The following is a 17,191-nucleotide window of genomic DNA, read 5'->3' as shown; positions in this document are numbered from 1 at the left end:
AACGCCTCTTATGTGATAATAAAGTTGATTGTCTCTCTATGCACAACATGGCTGCCTTAGTCTGTCTGAATATATTCTCTGGTATCACTGATCTAAATGTATATTAATGTAGAAGAATATTTTAAAAATATCCCTCTTTGTTGGCACAGATGGATGAGGTCATCGATGACATCATCAGCATGCAGTCGAGCTATGATGACATCCAGCAGTATATTGACCCTCTTCAGACGTCCAACACTGTAAGTATTAAACCATACAGTCACTCCGTACCTATAGAAGGGCATTTTCACCTGGGTGGGATTGTGAAGGGTTAAACACTGTAACTGGTTGAAATGCTTACGTAAAGGAATATGTAGGTTACGTGAATGGATGTTGAGATAAGACTTATATTTTAGGGCAATTCCATGGTAACTGAGTGACACTGACACTCAGATCTTTAACTTTAAAATGTATGTCAAACCAAACCAAAACCATACAACTCTGCACAATGACTACATTTAACAATTTCCACTGAAGATTTTACAAAAATACATTAACATGAAGAACAGTGCAAAGCTTGGTAACAGAATGACGGCACAAACCGTTCTTTATGTTAGTGTTTTTGTCAAATTAAGTGAATATTGTTAAGTACTCCTTGTGCGTTTCTTCAACAGAGTTGTATGGTTTGTTTAACGTTGCAGTCGTTGATTTTTGTTTGACATACATTTTAATGTGAAATATCTGAGTCTGTGTCCCCCTGTCCCCCTTCTCATCCCTCTATCCTTATCTACCTCTAACCCCTGTCTTACCCCCTCTTGTCTTTTTTGGTCCACTTCTGCCCCTCCCTGTGTGAGTCAATGGGGTGATTATGCCGACTCATCAGGACTGAGGCTGTGGCTCTGAGAGGAGAAAGACTCCTTGTTCCGTTTATCATAATCCCTCCTTTAGCAACAGGCTCCTCCGTGTGTTTGTGTCCCATCTTAAAACTACTGTTGCTGTTTTGCTACTGTTATTGTTGTTGCTGCTGTTGCATGAAACTTCCCAAGCTTCAAAATGGCTGATATTTGATGTTGACTGGGGGGCATTTGGCCTGTGGCTGTTTGTTCCTCAGTGTTTAATGAATAACTGCTGATCTATAGTGGCTTCAATCAGCTGTCTGCTGCTGCTGCCTTCCCACCCCAGGGGAAACCTTCAGTTGGCTTAAAGGAATCTAAGTTTTTAATTGATTTAAATTATTGACGTGAAGTGCTGTGGTTTCAGAGACCAAGATAGGCATTCGTAGTCCTAAAAAAATGCAGTGGTCCAAGAGTGTCCATCTTAGAGCAGAAGCACAGAGCTCTGTGTTTAAAGGAATGGCTCCGAATTAACAATTAAACCACCGCCAGTTAGAGTTCAACTTGTTTACAAGGCATTCAGAAAGGGAGGAGGAGGAGGGAGAGGCACAGGAGAGGAGGGGAACAGGGGATGAGGGTCATTTGTGAGAGGGAAAAACAGGCTGAAAGTCCAGTTAGGGGAAAGTTCACTTAAGCGGTGTGGAGAGGGTAGAAGAGAGAGGGATTTGGTGAGACTGAGGTTAGTCTCTGAGGGCTGGAGTGAGTGAGCAAGTAAGTGTTAGAGAGAGAGAGTGTGTGTGTGTAAGAGAGAGCGTAAGAGTGAGAGACGGCGTAAGAGAGTGAGAGACGGCGTAAGAGAGTGAGAGACGGCGTAAGAGAGTGAGAGACGGCGTAAGAGAGTGAGAGACGGCGTAAGAGAGTGAGAGACGGGCGTAAGAGAGTGAGAGACGGCGTAAGAGAGTGAGAGACGGCGTAAGAGAGTGAGAGACGGCGTAAGAGAGTGAGAGCGCACAGACCCACAGAAGGAAGGATGAAGGAGATGAATAAGACGTATGCCATTGTGGAGATGATAGACGGGGAACAGATCCAACTGGTAAGAGGTGTGTGTGTCTGTGTGTGTGTGTCTGTGTGTGTGTGTGATCTATGTGTGGCTGAGGAATATAAGGTTTGTGTGTTTTGTCCGCCCATCTTGGTCAGTATGGAGGCAGGCTAGTTAGGAGAGTTATGCCCCCCTGCACCCCCCTCTGGGTTGGTGAGGGCTGGAGCCGGGGCAGGGGGGGTCAGCTCTAACTCCCAGCCTCAGGTCTCTGATTAGGGGATGAGCCTAGCTCTCGGCCGCCTGGGGCTGGTGATGGAGGCTGAGAGGGAGCAGCTCTTTGAAATGGTAGCGGTTGAGCTGAGCCCTACCACTGTGGGCAAACTTCCAGTGAGGGACACGTTCGGCCATAAGAGAAGACACACAATAGGATGTTAATTGTCTAGCATGAAGGTCGCTGCTGGCCTCTCCTCTGTTTCCCTTCTTTGGCCCAGCTCCCTCAGCCCCTCTCTCTGTGTGTGTGCACAATGTGTCTGAGTGGAATAGAATGGCATTCTCTGGGTTTATCTCTTGGTGCTCATGCTTCAGTTGATTGGCTCTTGATTACTCAGTGTGTGTGATGATACACGATCTCATAGTCATTGATTAGATTATTTTACTATTGATTGGCTCTCAGGGAGCTAAGTTGAGCCATATGGAACTCTGATTTGCACACAGGGACAGTGGTATAGTGTGTGTGATAGTGGCTCCATGCATGAATGCAACTCTCTGGAGGGACTATTGATGATGGTTGCTACAATGTTGCCCCAGGTGTGCTTGTATTTTTAGTTTGGTGTAGTCTGATTTAATATACAGGCCTCTAAATAGTTCTGCTGTTCTCTTTCTCTTGGTCTTGCTCTGTCTGAGATGTGTATAATGAGATCCCTCAGGACTAATGTTAGTTACCTTACACATCTCCTCTCTGTTTTTGGAGGGATTCACCTCGTTAGCTTTTCTTAAACACAGAGTTTTCCCCCTAATGAATGAAACTCCTCTGCTAATCTGTGACCAGGATTATTGCGGTAAACTCAGTAGCATCTGGGAGTTTAAGGAGATCTTGGGAATGCCGCAGAGCGAGAATACTAAGCGTGACTGACCTGGGTCTGAATGTGTGTGAGAGAGTTTGTTATAAAATGGATAGTTTCTCGCGCTCTGTGTGTGGGTGTGGGCGATGGGGGACAGCAAGAGTCAGTGGTTTGAGACTAAAGCATTCTGTGTGAGAGAGGGGGAGGAAGGGACAAGGTGAGGAGAGGGTTTCACCTAACTGAACAGCATGTCCCTGGTTTGACAAAGGAGAGGAAGACCCTACTGATGATGGGATCTGAAGTCTCGGTCCACAGCCTGTAGTTTTACTATGTGTGTGAGAGACCTGGCTGCACTTCAGTTGTCTCAATGATAAGGTATCTGGCTCTCTTATCTGTCAAGCCTCATTAGTATTGTAGAATAGACATTTAACCACATCCTCAAGGTTTTCTATTATTGTAAACCAGCACGTTTCATCACCAATTCCTCATGAGGGAAGTTGACTAGTAGTAGCCATAGGGACTGCTTCAGAAGTTAAACAACGTCTACACAACTTATACAGAGGACACCGCTAGTCTTCCACAATGCTGCTGGGTTACAGATGGGGTCAGAGAATCCACAAAAAGACTTTGACCTGAACCAGACAGCGGGTGAATGCAAGCATTTTGCCAGACTGTGCCTCAACCTATTGTCTACCTGGCCCACCACTCCACCCTGGACTTGAACAGTCTTTACGACCAGGTCCACATCTACAGGGCAGCAATCCCAACTTTTGCCAGGACCCTGAAGGACGTCACCCTCAACCGTAAACCAAGCACCTCACACAGGAGTAACAGAGCAACGGACACCCCGCCCAGCGAGACCCCCTCCTAGACCTGCACCAAGAGGACCTATGCCCAGACCACAGCATCACCAGCCACACCCCAACCAGCTAAGACCACCCCAAGCAAACCCTGGACACACCCTGTATAGGCTCCCCCATATCAGACCTATGCCCCTTCTGCCCACCCCATGCACACTGCGGCAATGACCTCAACATGACAAGAGGACATACTGCATGCCTAGGCTGTGAGCAGAGCAACAGGCCCGACCCTCACTATTACACCCACCCAAGCCCCATCCTGCAACCTAAGAGGTATGTGTCAGATGCTCAACATGCTCTGCTCACACCTACTGTGATGGTCCAGGCCTAAACCACACAAAAACACTAGACACTATGGAACACAAAGCTTTTACGATCTCATCATGGAATATACAAGGTCTGAGGTCATCTGCCTTTGGCCTAAAGAGCAGGAACCCAGACTTCATCAAAGCAATTGGAAATACAGACATGGTCATCCTACAAGAAACATGGTATAAATGAGACGGACCCACTGGTTGCCCTCTAGGTTACAGAGAGCTGGTAGTCCCATCCATCAAACTGAAAGGTGTGAAACAGGGAAGCGACTCGGGGGGGTATGCTAATTTGGTATAGAGCAGATCTAACCCACTCTATTAAATTAGTCAAAACAATTTTTTTTTACATCTGGCTAGGAATTAATAACGTACGACAGACCACATTCACCCTTCACACCCTAATTGACAAGCAAACAAACCAAAACAAAGGCACTCTTGTCATGCTTTGTTGATTTCAAAAAAACTTTTGACTCAATTTGGCATGAGGGTCTGCTATACAAATTGGAGATTGGTGTTGGGGGGGAAATATACAACATTGTAAAATCCATGTACACAATCAAGTGTGTGGTTAAAATGAGCAAAAAACACATTTCTTTCCACAGGGCCAGGGGGTGAGACAGGGATACAGCTTAAGCCCCACCCTCTTCAACATATATATCAACGAGCGAGGGCACTAAAACAGTCTGCAGCACCATCTGGCTAAAAATCCTTTAATCAGTTATAGAACCCATTGCCCTTTACGGTTGTGAGGTCTGGAGTCCACTCACCAACCAACAATTCACTAAATGGGACAAACACCAAATTGAGACTCTGCATGCAGAATTCTGCAAAAATATCCTCCATTTACAACATAAAACACCAAATAAGGCATGCAGAGCTGAATTGGGCCAATACCTGCTTTTCAAAATTAAAAGAGCTGTTCAATTCTACAACTACTTAAAAGGAAGCTACTTCCAAACCTTCCATAAAGCCATCACCTACAGAAAAATTAACCCGGAGAAGAGCCCTCTAAGCAAGCTGGTCCTGGGGCTCTGTTCACAAACATAAACAGACCCCACAGATCCTCAGGACAGCAACACAATTCGACCCAACCAAATCTCGAGAAAACAAAAAGATAATTACTTGACACATTGGAAAGAATTGAACAAAAAAACAGAGCAAACTAGAATGCTATTTTGCCCTTAACAGAGAGTACACAGTGGCAGAATACCTGACCACTGTGACTGACCCAAATTTAAGGAAAGCTTTGAGTATGTACAGACTCAGTGAGCATAACCTTGCTATTGAGAAAGGCCGCCGAAGGCAGACATGACTCTCAAGAGATGACAGGCTATGTGCACACTGCCCACAAAATGAGGTGGAAACTGAGCTGCACTTCCTAACCTCCTGTCCAATGTATATTAGAGACACATCTTTCCCACAGATTACACAGATCCACAAAGAATTAGGTGAAATACCACAGTGTACCATCACAGCAGCAGGATTTGTGACCTGTTGACACAAGAAAAGGGCAAACATTGAAGAACAAACACCATTGTAAATACTTTTATACTTTTATTTTTTTATTTTCCCTTTTGTACTTTAACCATTTGCATTTCATTACAACACTGTCTATAGACATAATATGACATTTGTAATGTCTTTATTCTTTTGGAACTTTTGTGAGTAATATTTACTGTTCATTTTTATTGTTAACTTTTGTTTATCTATTTCACTTGCTTTGGCAATGTAAACATATTTCCCATGCCAATAAAGCCCTTGAATTGAATTGAATCAAGCCTTATAAGAGATAAGAGAGAAGGGATGATTGTGTGTATGTCAGAGCAGAGGCAGGTTTAGAGGCAGTATTTTCCAGGTGTGATATTGGCCTGAGATCTTCTGCTATCTTCTCTTTACAGCCAGTCACTACACATGTAACACACTGTGTTTATAGAGTTTGATCTGGCTCAGAGGGTTAACCAGGGTTACCCACAATATGATGCCATAAAACTCTCATGAGACACCGACTGCTTGTTTGTCTATTCTACTCTCCCTCTCTCGCTCGCTCTGTCTACGCTCGCTCTGTCTACTACTCTCGCTCGATCTGTCTACTCTCTCTCTCTCTCTCTCTCTCGCTCGATCTGTCTACTCTCTCTCTCTCGATCTGTCTACTCTCTCTCTCTCTCTCGCTCGATCTGTCTACTCTCTCTCTCGCTCGATCTGTCTATCTCTCTCTCTCTCTCTCGCTCGATCTGCCTACTCTCTCTCTCTCTCGCTCGATCTGCCTACTCTCTCTCTCGCTCGATCTGTCTCTCTCTCTCTCTCTCGCTCGATCTGTCTACTCTCTCGCTCGATCTGTCTACTCTCTCTCTCTCTCTCGCTCGATCTGTCTACTCTCTCTCTCTCTCTTGCTCGATCTGTCTACTCTCTCTCTCTCTCTCTACTCTCTCTCTCGCTCGATCTGTCTACTCTCTCGCTCGCTCGATCTGTCTACTCTCTCTCTCTCTCTCTCTCTCTCTCTCTCTCGCTCGATCTGTCTACTCTCTCTCGCTCGCTCGATCTGTCTACTCTCTCGCTCGATCTGTCTACTCTCTCTCTCTCTCTCGCTCGATCTGTCTACTCTCTCTCTCTCTCTTGCTCGATCTGTCTACTCTCTCTCTCTCTCTCTACTCTCTCTCTCGCTCGATCTGTCTACTCTCTCGCTCGCTCGATCTGTCTACTCTCTCGCTCGCTCGATCTGTCTACTCTCTCTCTCTCTCTCTCTACTCTCTCTCTCTCGCTCGATCTGTCTACTCTCTCTCTCTCGCTCGATCTGTCTACTCTCTCTCGCTCGCTCGATCTGTCTACTCTCTCTCGCTCGCTCGATCTGTCTACGCTCTCTCTCTCTCTCGCTCGATCTGTCTACTCTCTCTCTCTCTCTCTCGCTCGATCTGTCTACTCTCTCTCTCTCGCTCGATCTGTCTACTCTCTCTCTCTCTCTCGCTCGATCTGTCTACTCTCTCTCTCTCTCGCTCGATCTGCCTACTCTCTCTCTCTCTCGCTCGATCTGTCTACTCTCTCTCTCTCTCGCTCGATCTGTCTACTCTCTCGCTCGATCTGTCTACTCTCTCGCTCGATCTGTCTACTCTCTCTCTCTCTCTCGCTACTCTCTCTCTCTCTCTCTCTTGCTCGATCTGTCTACTCTCTCTCTCTCTCTCTACTCTCTCTCTCTCTCTCTCTCTCTCTCTCTCTCTCTCGCTCGATCTGTCTACTCTCTCTCGCTCGCTCGATCTGTCTACTCTCTCTCTCTCTCTCTCTCTACTCTCTCTCTCTCGCTCGATCTGTCTACTCTCTCTCGCTCGCTCGATCTGTCTGCTCTCTCGCTCGCTCGATCTGTCTCACGCTCGCTCGCTCTGTCTCACGCTCGCTCGCTCGCTCTGTCTCTCGCTCGCTCGCTCTGTCTCGCTCTCTCGCTCTGTCTCATTTCGCTCGCTCGCTCTGTCTACGCTCGCTCGCTCGCTCTGTCTCACGCTCGCTCGCTCTGTCTCGCTCGCTCGCTCGCTCTGTCTCACGCTCGCTCGCTCTGTCTCGCTCGCTCGCTCGCTCGCTCTACTCTCGCTCGCTCTGCTCTACTCTCGCTCGCTCTACTCTCGCTTGCTCTACTCTCGCTCGCTCTACTCTCGCTCGCTCGCTCTTTCTACGCTCGCTCGTTCTGTCTACTCGCTCGCTCTACTCTCGCTCGCTCGCTCTGTCTACTCTCGCTCGCTCGCTCGCTCTGTCTACGCTCGCTCGCTCTGTCTACTCTCGCTCGCTCGGTCTACTCTCGCTCGCTCTGTCTACTCTCGCTCGCTCTGTCTACTCTCGCTCGCTCTGTCTACGCTCGCTCGCTCGCTCGCTCTGTCTACGCTCGCTCGCTCGCTCTACTCTCGCTCGCTCTACTCTCGCTCGCTCGCTCTACGCTCGCTCGCTCTCTCTACTCTCGCTCGCTCGCTCTGTCTACGCTCGCTCGCTCTGTCTACTCTCGCTCGCTCTGTCTACTCTCGCTCGCTCGCTCTGTCTACTCTCGCTCGCTCGCTCTGTCTACTCTCGCTCGCTCGCTCTGTCTACTCTCGCTCGCTCGCTCGCTCTGTCTACTCTCGCTCGCTCGCTCGCTCTGTCTACTCTCGCTCGCTCGCTCGCTCTGTCTACTCTCGCTCGCTCGCTCGCTCGCTCTGTCTACTCTCGCTCGCTCGCTCTGTCTACTCTCGCTCGCTCGCTCTGTCTACTCTCGCTCGCTCGCTCTGTCTACTCTCGCTCGCTCGCTCTGTCTACTCTCGCTCGCTCGCTCGCTCGCTCTGTCTACTCTCGCTCGCTCGCTCGCTCGCTCTGTCTACTCTCGCTCGCTCGCTCTACTCTCTCTCGCTCTGTCTACTCTCTCTCGCTCTGTCTACTCTCGCTCGCTTGCTCTGTCTACTCTCTCTCGCTCTGTCTACTCTCTCTCGCTCTGTCTACTCTCTCTCGCTCTGTCTACTCTCTCTCGCTCTGTCTACTCTCTCGCTCTGTCTACTCTCTCTCGCTCTGTCTACTCTCTCTCGCTCTGTCTACTCTCTCTCGCTCTGTCTCTCTCTCTCTCGCTCTGTCTACTCTCTCTCGCTCTGTCTACTCTCTCTCGCTCTGTCTACTCTCTCTCGCTCTGTCTACTCTCTCTCGCTCTGTCTACTCTCTCTCGCTCTGTCTACTCTCTCTCGCTCTGTCTACTCTCTCTCGCTCTGTCTACTCTCTCTCGCTCTGTCTACTCTCTCTCGCTCTGTCTACTCTCTCTCGCTCTGTCTACTCTCTCTCGCTCTGTCTACTCTCTCTCGCTCTGTCTACTCTCTCTCGCTCTGTCTACTCTCTCTCGCTCTGTCTACTCTCTCTCGCTCTGTCTACTCTCTCTCGCTCTGTCTACTCTCTCTCGCTCTGTCTACTCTCTCTCGCTCTGTCTACTCTCTCTCGCTCTGTCTACTCTCTCTCGCTCTGTCTACTCTCTCTCGCTCTGTCTACTCTCTCTCGCTCTGTCTACTCTCTCTCGCTCTGTCTACTCTCTCTCGCTCTGTCTACTCTCGCTCGCTCTGTCTACTCTCGCTCGCTTGCTCTGTCTACTCTCGCTCGCTCGCTCTGTCTACTCTCGCTCGCTCGCTCTGTCTACTCTCGCTCGCTCGCTCTGTCTACTCTCTCTCGCTCGATCTGTCTCGCTCGCTCGCTCTCTACTCTCGCTCGCTCGCTCTGTCTCGCTCTCGCTCTGTCTACTCGCTCGCTCTGTCTACGCTCTCGCTCTGTCTACTCTCGCTCTACTCTCGCTCGCTCGCTCTGTCTACTCTCGCTCGCTCTGTCTCGCTCGCTCTGTCTACTCTCTGCTCGCTCGGTCTCTACTCTCTCGCTCGCTCTGTCTCGCTCTGTCTACGCTCGCTCGCTCTGTCTCGCTCGCTCGCTCTGTCTCGCTCGCTCGCTCTGTCTACTCTCGCTCGCTCTGTCTCGCTCGCTCGCTCTGTCTACTCGCTCGCTCGCTCTGTCTCACTCGCTCGCTCTGCTCTACTCTCGCTCGCTCGCTCTACTCTCGCTCGCTCGCTCTGTCTACGCTCGCTCGCTCTGTCTACTCTCGCTCGCTCTGTCTACGCTCGCTCGCTCGCTCTGTCTACGCTCGCTCGCTCTGTCTACTCTCGCTCGCTCTGTCTACTCTCGCTCGCTCGCTCTGTCTACTCTCGCTCGCTCGCTCTGTCTACTCTCGCTCGCTCGCTCTGTCTACTCTCGCTCGCTCGCTCTGTCTACTCTCGCTCGCTCGCTCTGTCTACTCTCGCTCGCTCGCTCTGTCTACTCTCGCTCGCTCGCTCTGTCTACTCTCGCTCGCTCGCTCTGTCTACTCTCGCTCGCTCTGTCTACTCTCGCTCGCTCGCTCTGTCTACTCTCTCTCGCTCGCTCTGTCTCTCTCTCGCTCGCTCTGTCTACTCTCGCTCGCTCGCTCTGTCTACTCTCGCTCGCTCGCTCTGTCTACTCTCGCTCGCTCGCTCTGTCTACTCTCGCTCGCTCGCTCTGTCTACTCTCGCTCGCTCGCTCTGTCTCGCTCGCTCGCTCGCTCTGTCTCGCTCGCTCGCTCTGTCTACTCTCGCTCGCTCGCTCTGTCTACTCTCGCTCGCTCGCTCTGTCTACTCTCGCTCGCTCGCTCTGTCTACTCTCGCTCGCTCGCTCTGTCTCGCTCGCTCGCTCTGTCTCGCTCGCTCGCTCTGTCTACGCTCGCTCGCTCGCTCTGTCTACTCTCGCTCGCTCGCTCTGTCTACTCTCGCTCGCTCGCTCTGTCTACTCTCGCTCGCTCGCTCTGTCTACGCTCGCTCGCTCTGTCTACGCTCGCTCGCTCTGTCTACTCTCGCTCGCTCTGTCTACTCTCGCTCGCTCTGTCTACTCTCGCTCGCTCGCTCTGTCTACGCTCGCTCGCTCGCTCTGTCTACTCTCGCTCGCTCGCTCTGTCTACTCTCGCTCGCTCGCTCTGTCTACTCTCGCTCGCTCGCTCTGTCTACTCTCGCTCGCTCGCTCTGTCTACTCTCGCTCGCTCGCTCTACTCTCGCTCGCTCGCTCTGTCTACGCTCGCTCGCTCGCTCTGTCTACTCGCTCGCTCTGTCTACGCTCTCGCTCGCTCTGTCTACTCGCTCGCTCTGTCTACTCGCTCGCTCTGTCTACGCTCGCTCGCTCGCTCTGTCTACGCTCGCTCGCTCGCTCTGTCTACGCTCGCTCGCTCGCTCTGTCTACGCTCGCTCGCTCGCTCTGTCTACGCTCGCTCGCTCGCTCTGTCTACGCTCGCTCGCTCGCTCTGTCTACTCTCGCTCGCTCGCTCTGTCTACGCTCGCTCGCTCGCTCGCTCTGTCTACGCTCGCTCGCTCGCTCTGTCTACGCTCGCTCGCTCGCTCTGTCTACGCTCGCTCGCTCGCTCTGTCTACTCTCGCTCGCTCGCTCTGTCTACTCTCGCTCGCTCGCTCTGTCTACTCTCGCTCGCTCGCTCTGTCTACTCTCGCTCTCTCGCTCTGTCTACTCTCGCTCGCTCGCTCTGTCTACTCTCGCTCGCTCGCTCTGTCTACTCTCGCTCGCTCGCTCTGTCTACTCTCGCTCGCTCGCTCTGTCTACGCTCGCTCGCTCGCTCTGTCTACGCTCGCTCGCTCGCTCTGTCTACGCTCGCTCGCTCGCTCTGTCTACGCTCGCTCGCTCGCTCTGTCTACGCTCGCTCGCTCTGTCTACTCTCGCTCGCTCGCTCTACTCTCGCTCGCTCGCTCTACTCTCGCTCGCTCGCTCTGTCTACGCTCGCTCGCTCGCTCTGTCTAGTCTCGCTCGCTCTGTCTACTCGCTCGCTCTGTCTACTCGCTCGCTCTGTCTACTCGCTCGCTCTGTCTACGCTCGCTCGCTCGCTCTGTCTCTCTCGCTCGCTCGCTCTGTCTCACGCTCGCTCGCTCTGTCTCGCTCGCTCGCTCGCTCTGTCTCTGTCGCTCGCTCGCTCGCTCTGTCTACGCTCGCTCGCTCTGTCTACTCTCGCTCGCTCTACTCTCGCTCGCTCGCTCTGTCTCACGCTCGCTCGCTCTGTCTCGCTCGCTCGCTCTGTCTCGCTCGCTCGCTCTATCTACGCTCGCTCGCTCTGTCTACTCTCGCTCGCTCGCTCTGTCTACTCTCGCTCGCTCGCTCTGTCTACTCTCGCTCGCTCTGTCTCGCTCGCTCGCTCGCTCTGTCTGCTCGCTCGCTCTGTCTCGCTCTCGCTCTGTTTACGCTCGCTCGCTCTGTTTACGCTCGCTCGCTCTGTTTCGCTCGCTCGCTCTGTCTACTCTCGCTCGCTCGCTCTGTCTACTCTCGCTCGCTCGCTCTGTCTACTCTCGCTCGCTCGCTCTGTCTACTCTCGCTCGCTCGCTCTGTCTCTCTCGCTCGCTCTACTCTCGCTCGCTCGCTCTGTCTCGCTCGCTCGCTCTGTCTCGCTCGCTCGCTCTGTCTGCTCGCTCGCTCTATCTCGCTCGCTCGCTCTGTCTACTCTCGCTCGCTCGCTCTGTCTACTCTCGCTCGCTCGCTCTGTCTACTCTCGCTCGCTCGCTCTGTCTACTCTCGCTCGCTCTGTCTCGCTCTCGCTCGCTCTGTCTCGCTCGCTCGCTCTGTCTACGCTCGCTCGCTCTGTTTACGCTCGCTCGCTCTGTTTACGCTCGCTCTGTCTACTCTCGCTCGCTCGCTCTGTCTACTCTCGCTCGCTCGCTCTGTCTACTCTCGCTCGCTCGCTCTGTCTACTCTCGCTCGCTCGCTCTCTCTCTCGCTCGCTCTCTCTCTCTCGCTCGCTCGCTCTCTCTCTCTCGCTCGCTCTCTCTCTCTCTCTCGCTCGCTCGCTCTCTCTCTTGCTCGCTCGCTCTGTCTCGCTCGCTCTCGCTCGCTCTGTCTCGCTCGCTCTCTCTCTGTCTCTCTGTCTCGCTCTCGCTCGCTCTGTCTCGCTCGCTCGCTCTCGCTCGCTCGCTCTGTCTCGCTCGCTCGCTCTGTCTCTCTCGCTCGCTCGCTCTGTCTCACGCTCGCTCGCTCGCTCTGTCTACTCTCGCTCGCTCGCTCTGTCTACTCTCGCTCGCTCGCTCTGTCTACTCTCGCTCGCTCGCTCTGTCTCGCTCGCTCGCTCGCTCTGTCTCACGCTCGCTCGCTCGCTCTGTCTACGCTCTCGCTCTGTCTCACGCTCGCTCGCTCTGTCTCAGCTCGCTCGCTCTCTGTCTACGCTCGCTCGCTCGCTCTGTCTCGCTCGCTCGCTCGCTATGTCTCGCTCGCTCGCTCGCTCTGTCTCTCGCTCTCTGTCTCGCTCGCTCGCTCGCTCTGTCTACTCTCGCTCGCTCGCTCTGTCTACTCTCTCTCGCTCGCTCGCTCTGTCTCGCTCGCTCGCTCTGTCTCGCTCGCTCGCTCTGTCTCGCTCGCTCGCTCGCTCTGTCTACTCTCGCTCGCTCGCTCTGTCTACTCTCGCTCGCTCGCTCTGTCTACTCTCGCTCGCTCGCTCTGTCTACTCTCGCTCGCTCGCTCTGTCTACTCTCGCTCGCTCGCTCTGTCTACTCTCGCTCGCTCGCTCTGTCTACTCTCGCTCGCTCGCTCTGTCTACTCTCGCTCGCTCGCTCTGTCTACTCTCGCTCGCTCGCTCTGTCTACTCTCGCTCGCTCGCTCTGTCTCTCTCGCTCGCTCGCTCTGTCTCTCTCGCTCGCTCGCTCTGTCTACTCTCGCTCGCTCTCTGTCTACTCTCGCTCGCTCGCTCTGTCTACTCTCGCTCGCTCTCTGTCTACGCTCGCTCGCTCGCTCTGTCTACTCTCGCTCGCTCGCTCTGTCTACTCTCGCTCGCTCGCTCTGTCTACGCTCGCTCGCTCTGTCTCGCTCGCTCGCTCTGTCTACGCTCGCTCGCTCGCTCTGTCTACGCTCGCTCGCTCTGTCTGCTCTCTGTCTCGCTCGCTCTGTCTGTCTCGCTCGCTCGCTCTGTCTCGCTCGCTCGCTCTGTCTCACGCTCGCTCGCTCGCTCTGTCTACGCTCTCGCTCGCTCTGTCTCACGCTCGCTCGCTCTGTCTACGCTCGCTCGCTCGCTCTGTCTCGCTCGCTCGCTCGCTCTGTCTACGCTCGCTCGCTCTGTCTCTCTCGCTCGCTCGCTCTCTCTGTCTACGCTCTGCTCTACTCTCGCTCGCTCGCTCTGTCTACTCTCGCTCTATCTACGCTCGCTCGCTCTGTCTACTCTCGCTCGCTCGCTCTGTCTACTCTCGCTCGCTCGCTCTGTCTACTCTCGCTCGCTCTGTCTCGCTCGCTCGCTCTGTCTCGCTCTGCTCTGTCTCGCTCGCTCGCTCTGTCTACTCTCGCTCGCTCTGTCTACGCTCGCTCGCTCTGTCTACGCTCGCTCGCTCTGTCTACTCTCGCTCGCTCTGTCTACTCTCGCTCGCTCGCTCTGTCTACGCTCGCTCGCTCGCTCTGTCTACGCTCGCTCGCTCTGTCTACGCTCGCTCGCTCTGTCTACTCTCGCTCGCTCGCTCTGTCTACGCTCGCTCGCTCTGTCTACGCTCGCTCGCTCTGTCTACGCTCGCTCGCTCTGTCTACGCTCGCTCGCTCTGTCTACTCTCGCTCGCTCGCTCTGTCTACTCTCGCTCGCTCGCTCTGTCTACTCTCGCTCTCTCGCTCTGTCTACTCTCGCTCTCTCGCTCTGTCTACTCTCGCTCTCTCGCTCTGTCTACTCTCGCTCTCTCGCTCTGTCTACTCTCGCTCGCTCGCTCTGTCTACGCTCGCTCGCTCTGTCTACGCTCGCTCGCTCTGTCTACTCTCGCTCGCTCTGTCTACTCTCGCTCGCTCTGTCTACTCTCTCTCGCTCGCTCTGTCTACTCTCGCTCGCTCGCTCTGTCTACTCTCGCTCGCTCGCTCTGTCTACTCTCGCTCGCTCGCTCTGTCTACTCGCTCGCTCGCTCGCTCTGTCTACTCGCTCGCTCGCTCGCTCTGTCTACTCGCTCGCTCGCTCGCTCTGTCTACTCGCTCGCTCGCTCTGTCTCGCTCGCTCGCTCGCTCTGTCTACGCTCGCTCGCTCGCTCGCTCTGTCTCTCGCTCGCTCTGTCTCGCTCGCTCGCTCTGTCTACGCTCGCTCGCTCGCTCTGTCTACTCTCGCTCGCTCGCTCTCAGCTCGCTCGCTCGCTCTACTCTCGCTCGCTCGCTCTACTCTCGCTCGCTCGCTCTACTCTCGCTCGCTCTACTCTCGCTCGCTCGCTCTACGCTCGCTCGCTCGCTCTACGCTCGCTCGCTCGCTCTGTCTACGCTCGCTCGCTCTGTCTACTCTCGCTCGCTCTGTCTACGCTCGCTCGCTCTGTCTACTCTCGCTCGCTCTGTCTACGCTCGCTCGCTCTGTCTACGCTCGCTCGCTCTGTCTACTCTCGCTCGCTCTGTCTACTCTCGCTCGCTCGCTCTGTCTACGCTCGCTCGCTCGCTCTGTCTACGCTCGCTCGCTCTGTCTACGCTCGCTCGCTCTGTCTACTCTCGCTCGCTCGCTCTCTCTCTCGCTCGATCTGTCTACTCGCTCGCTCTCTCTCTCTCTCGCTCGATCTGTCTACTCGCTCGCTCTCTCTCTCGCTCGATCTGTCTACTCGCTCTCTCTCTCGCTCTCTCTCGCTCGATCTGTCTGCTCGCTCTCTCGCTCTGTCTGCTCGCTCTCTCGCTCTGTCTGCTCGCTCTCTCGCTCTGTCTGCTCGCTCTCTCGCTCTGTCTGCTCGCTCTCTCGCTCTGTCTGCTCGCTCTCTCGCTCTGTCTGCTCGCTCTCTCTCTCTGTCTGCTCGCTCGCTCTCTGTCTGCTCGCTCGCTCTCTGTCTGCTCGCTCGCTCTCTGTCTGCTCGCTCGCTCTCTGTCTGCTCGCTCGCTCTCTGTCTGCTCGCTCGCTCTCTGTCTGCTCGCTCGCTCTCTGTCTGCTCGCTCGCTCTCTGTCTGCTCGCTCGCTCTCTGTCTGCTCGCTCGCTCTCTGTCTGCTCGCTCGCTCTCTGTCTGCTCGCTCGCTCTCTGTCTGCTCGCTCGCTCTCTGTCTGCTCGCTCGCTCTCTGTCTGCTCGCTCGCTCTCTGTCTGCTCGCTCGCTCTCTCTGTCTGCTCGCTCGCTCTCTCTGTCTGCTCGCTCGCTCTCTCTGTCTGCTCGCTCGCTCTCTCTGTCTGCTCGCTCGCTCTCTCTGTCTGCTCGCTCGCTCGCTCTGTCTGCTCGCTCGCTCTCTCTGTCTGCTCGCTCGCTCTCTCTGTCTGCTCGCTCGCTCTCTCTGTCTGCTCGCTCGCTCTCTCTGTCTGCTCGCTCGCTCTCTCTGTCTGCTCGCTCGCTCTCTCTGTCTGCTCGCTCGCTCTCTCTGTCTGCTCGCTCGCTCTCTCTGTCTGCTCGCTCGCTCGCTCTGTCTGCTCGCTCGCTCGCTCTGTCTGCTCGCTCGCTCTGTCTACTCGCTCGCTATGTCTGCTCGCTCGCTCTGGCTATTCGCTCTTTCTACTCGCTCCCGCTCGTGATGTCTACTCTCGCTCGTGATGTCTACTCTCGCTCGTGATGTCTACTTTCACTCTGGAAAAAGGAGTTTGTCCTCGACCCTTGAGGTTTCCAGTCTTGTTTTTAAGATGTTCCTAGGTTTTGTTCATGCATGGTTTCCTGAATGTTGTTGTGTATCAGGCGATCACCCAACCACAACTGCTTAAAGTGGGGTCCTAACTGACTTGAAAATAGGGTGTCTGGTTAGGATAGTATACTGTATCTATCGTTTCTCCATCTAAAGGATGTGCTTGTTTGAACCCATCCTTCATTGAACTTGATGATAGATTAATTGACTAGTAATTCATATAACCTCTGCTTAACCCTACAATATTTTCTAGGACAAATGTATTGATACTCTTATTTCCCCTGGATTCCAATCTCACAAAGAGAGTCACCCTAAATACTCTTATTGAGATTATAGAGTGAAATGTAGGTTGTGGTGCTCATACTGATTTGTGTGTCCTCCCCAGCTCCCTCTGTCCAGCAGTCACCTGGACGTGTACACGGGCCCTGGGATGACCGGTCAATCTATCGCCATGACAAGCAATTCCTGCCCTGCCAACCTGGCCATCAAACGAGAGCTGACGGGTAGGACCAATCAAAGCCACGGCAACCAATCAGAGACGAGCTTAGACACAGCAAACAAGCAGCCAGCTCTCAGACATTTACAGCTTTCAGAAACATAGTAACCAATCAGAGACAGACCTGCAGGCCAAATGCTTTCCCCACCTGGTTTCCCAGGTCTGAATCAGATGCTAAGTAATGAATGGAAACCAGCAGACCAAAACCAGAAGGATTAGATTTTTCCCTAGAGTGAGAGGGACGATTTAATGTCATTTGTGCTGAGTTTGAATTCAATTAATAAATTAAGCTAATTAACTAATGATTAGGGGGAAATACTGTATCCATGCATAAACGAAATCCCAATGAATTTGGTTAAAGTGAGCCTCTAACATGATTTTCAAACTCTCTATGACCCCAAACTATATACACTCACTATACACACTTTGGGGACAGTGTTAGTTCATTGCTTGTTGTTTTTATCAATGCAGAAACCCGTGCAATGGCCAAAGAGAGACAGAAGAAAGACAACCACAACCTGAGTGAGTTTATCCCCCTCTTTTGTGTGCTCTCTCTCT

The 17,191-nt window shown here is 53.4% G+C and overlaps 1 protein-coding gene across 1 annotated transcript in view; it reads left to right on the top strand.

Moving 5' to 3' along the window:
* tfeb (transcription factor EB) overlaps positions 1-17,191 on the top strand; it is a 68,854-nt gene that overhangs the window by 25,671 nt on the left and 25,992 nt on the right. The window contains 3 exon segments of the mRNA XM_042324415.1: positions 150-239; positions 16,523-16,640; positions 17,105-17,155. Of these exon segments, the coding sequence (XP_042180349.1) occupies positions 150-239; positions 16,523-16,640; positions 17,105-17,155 (259 nt within the window).

This window comes from Oncorhynchus tshawytscha, linkage group LG07, assembly GCF_018296145.1.
Source record: "Oncorhynchus tshawytscha isolate Ot180627B linkage group LG07, Otsh_v2.0, whole genome shotgun sequence".
NCBI lineage: Eukaryota > Metazoa > Chordata > Actinopteri > Salmoniformes > Salmonidae > Oncorhynchus > Oncorhynchus tshawytscha.
Note: the sequence above shows the minus strand (reverse complement) of the source record. Positions and strands in the feature narration are given on the sequence as shown.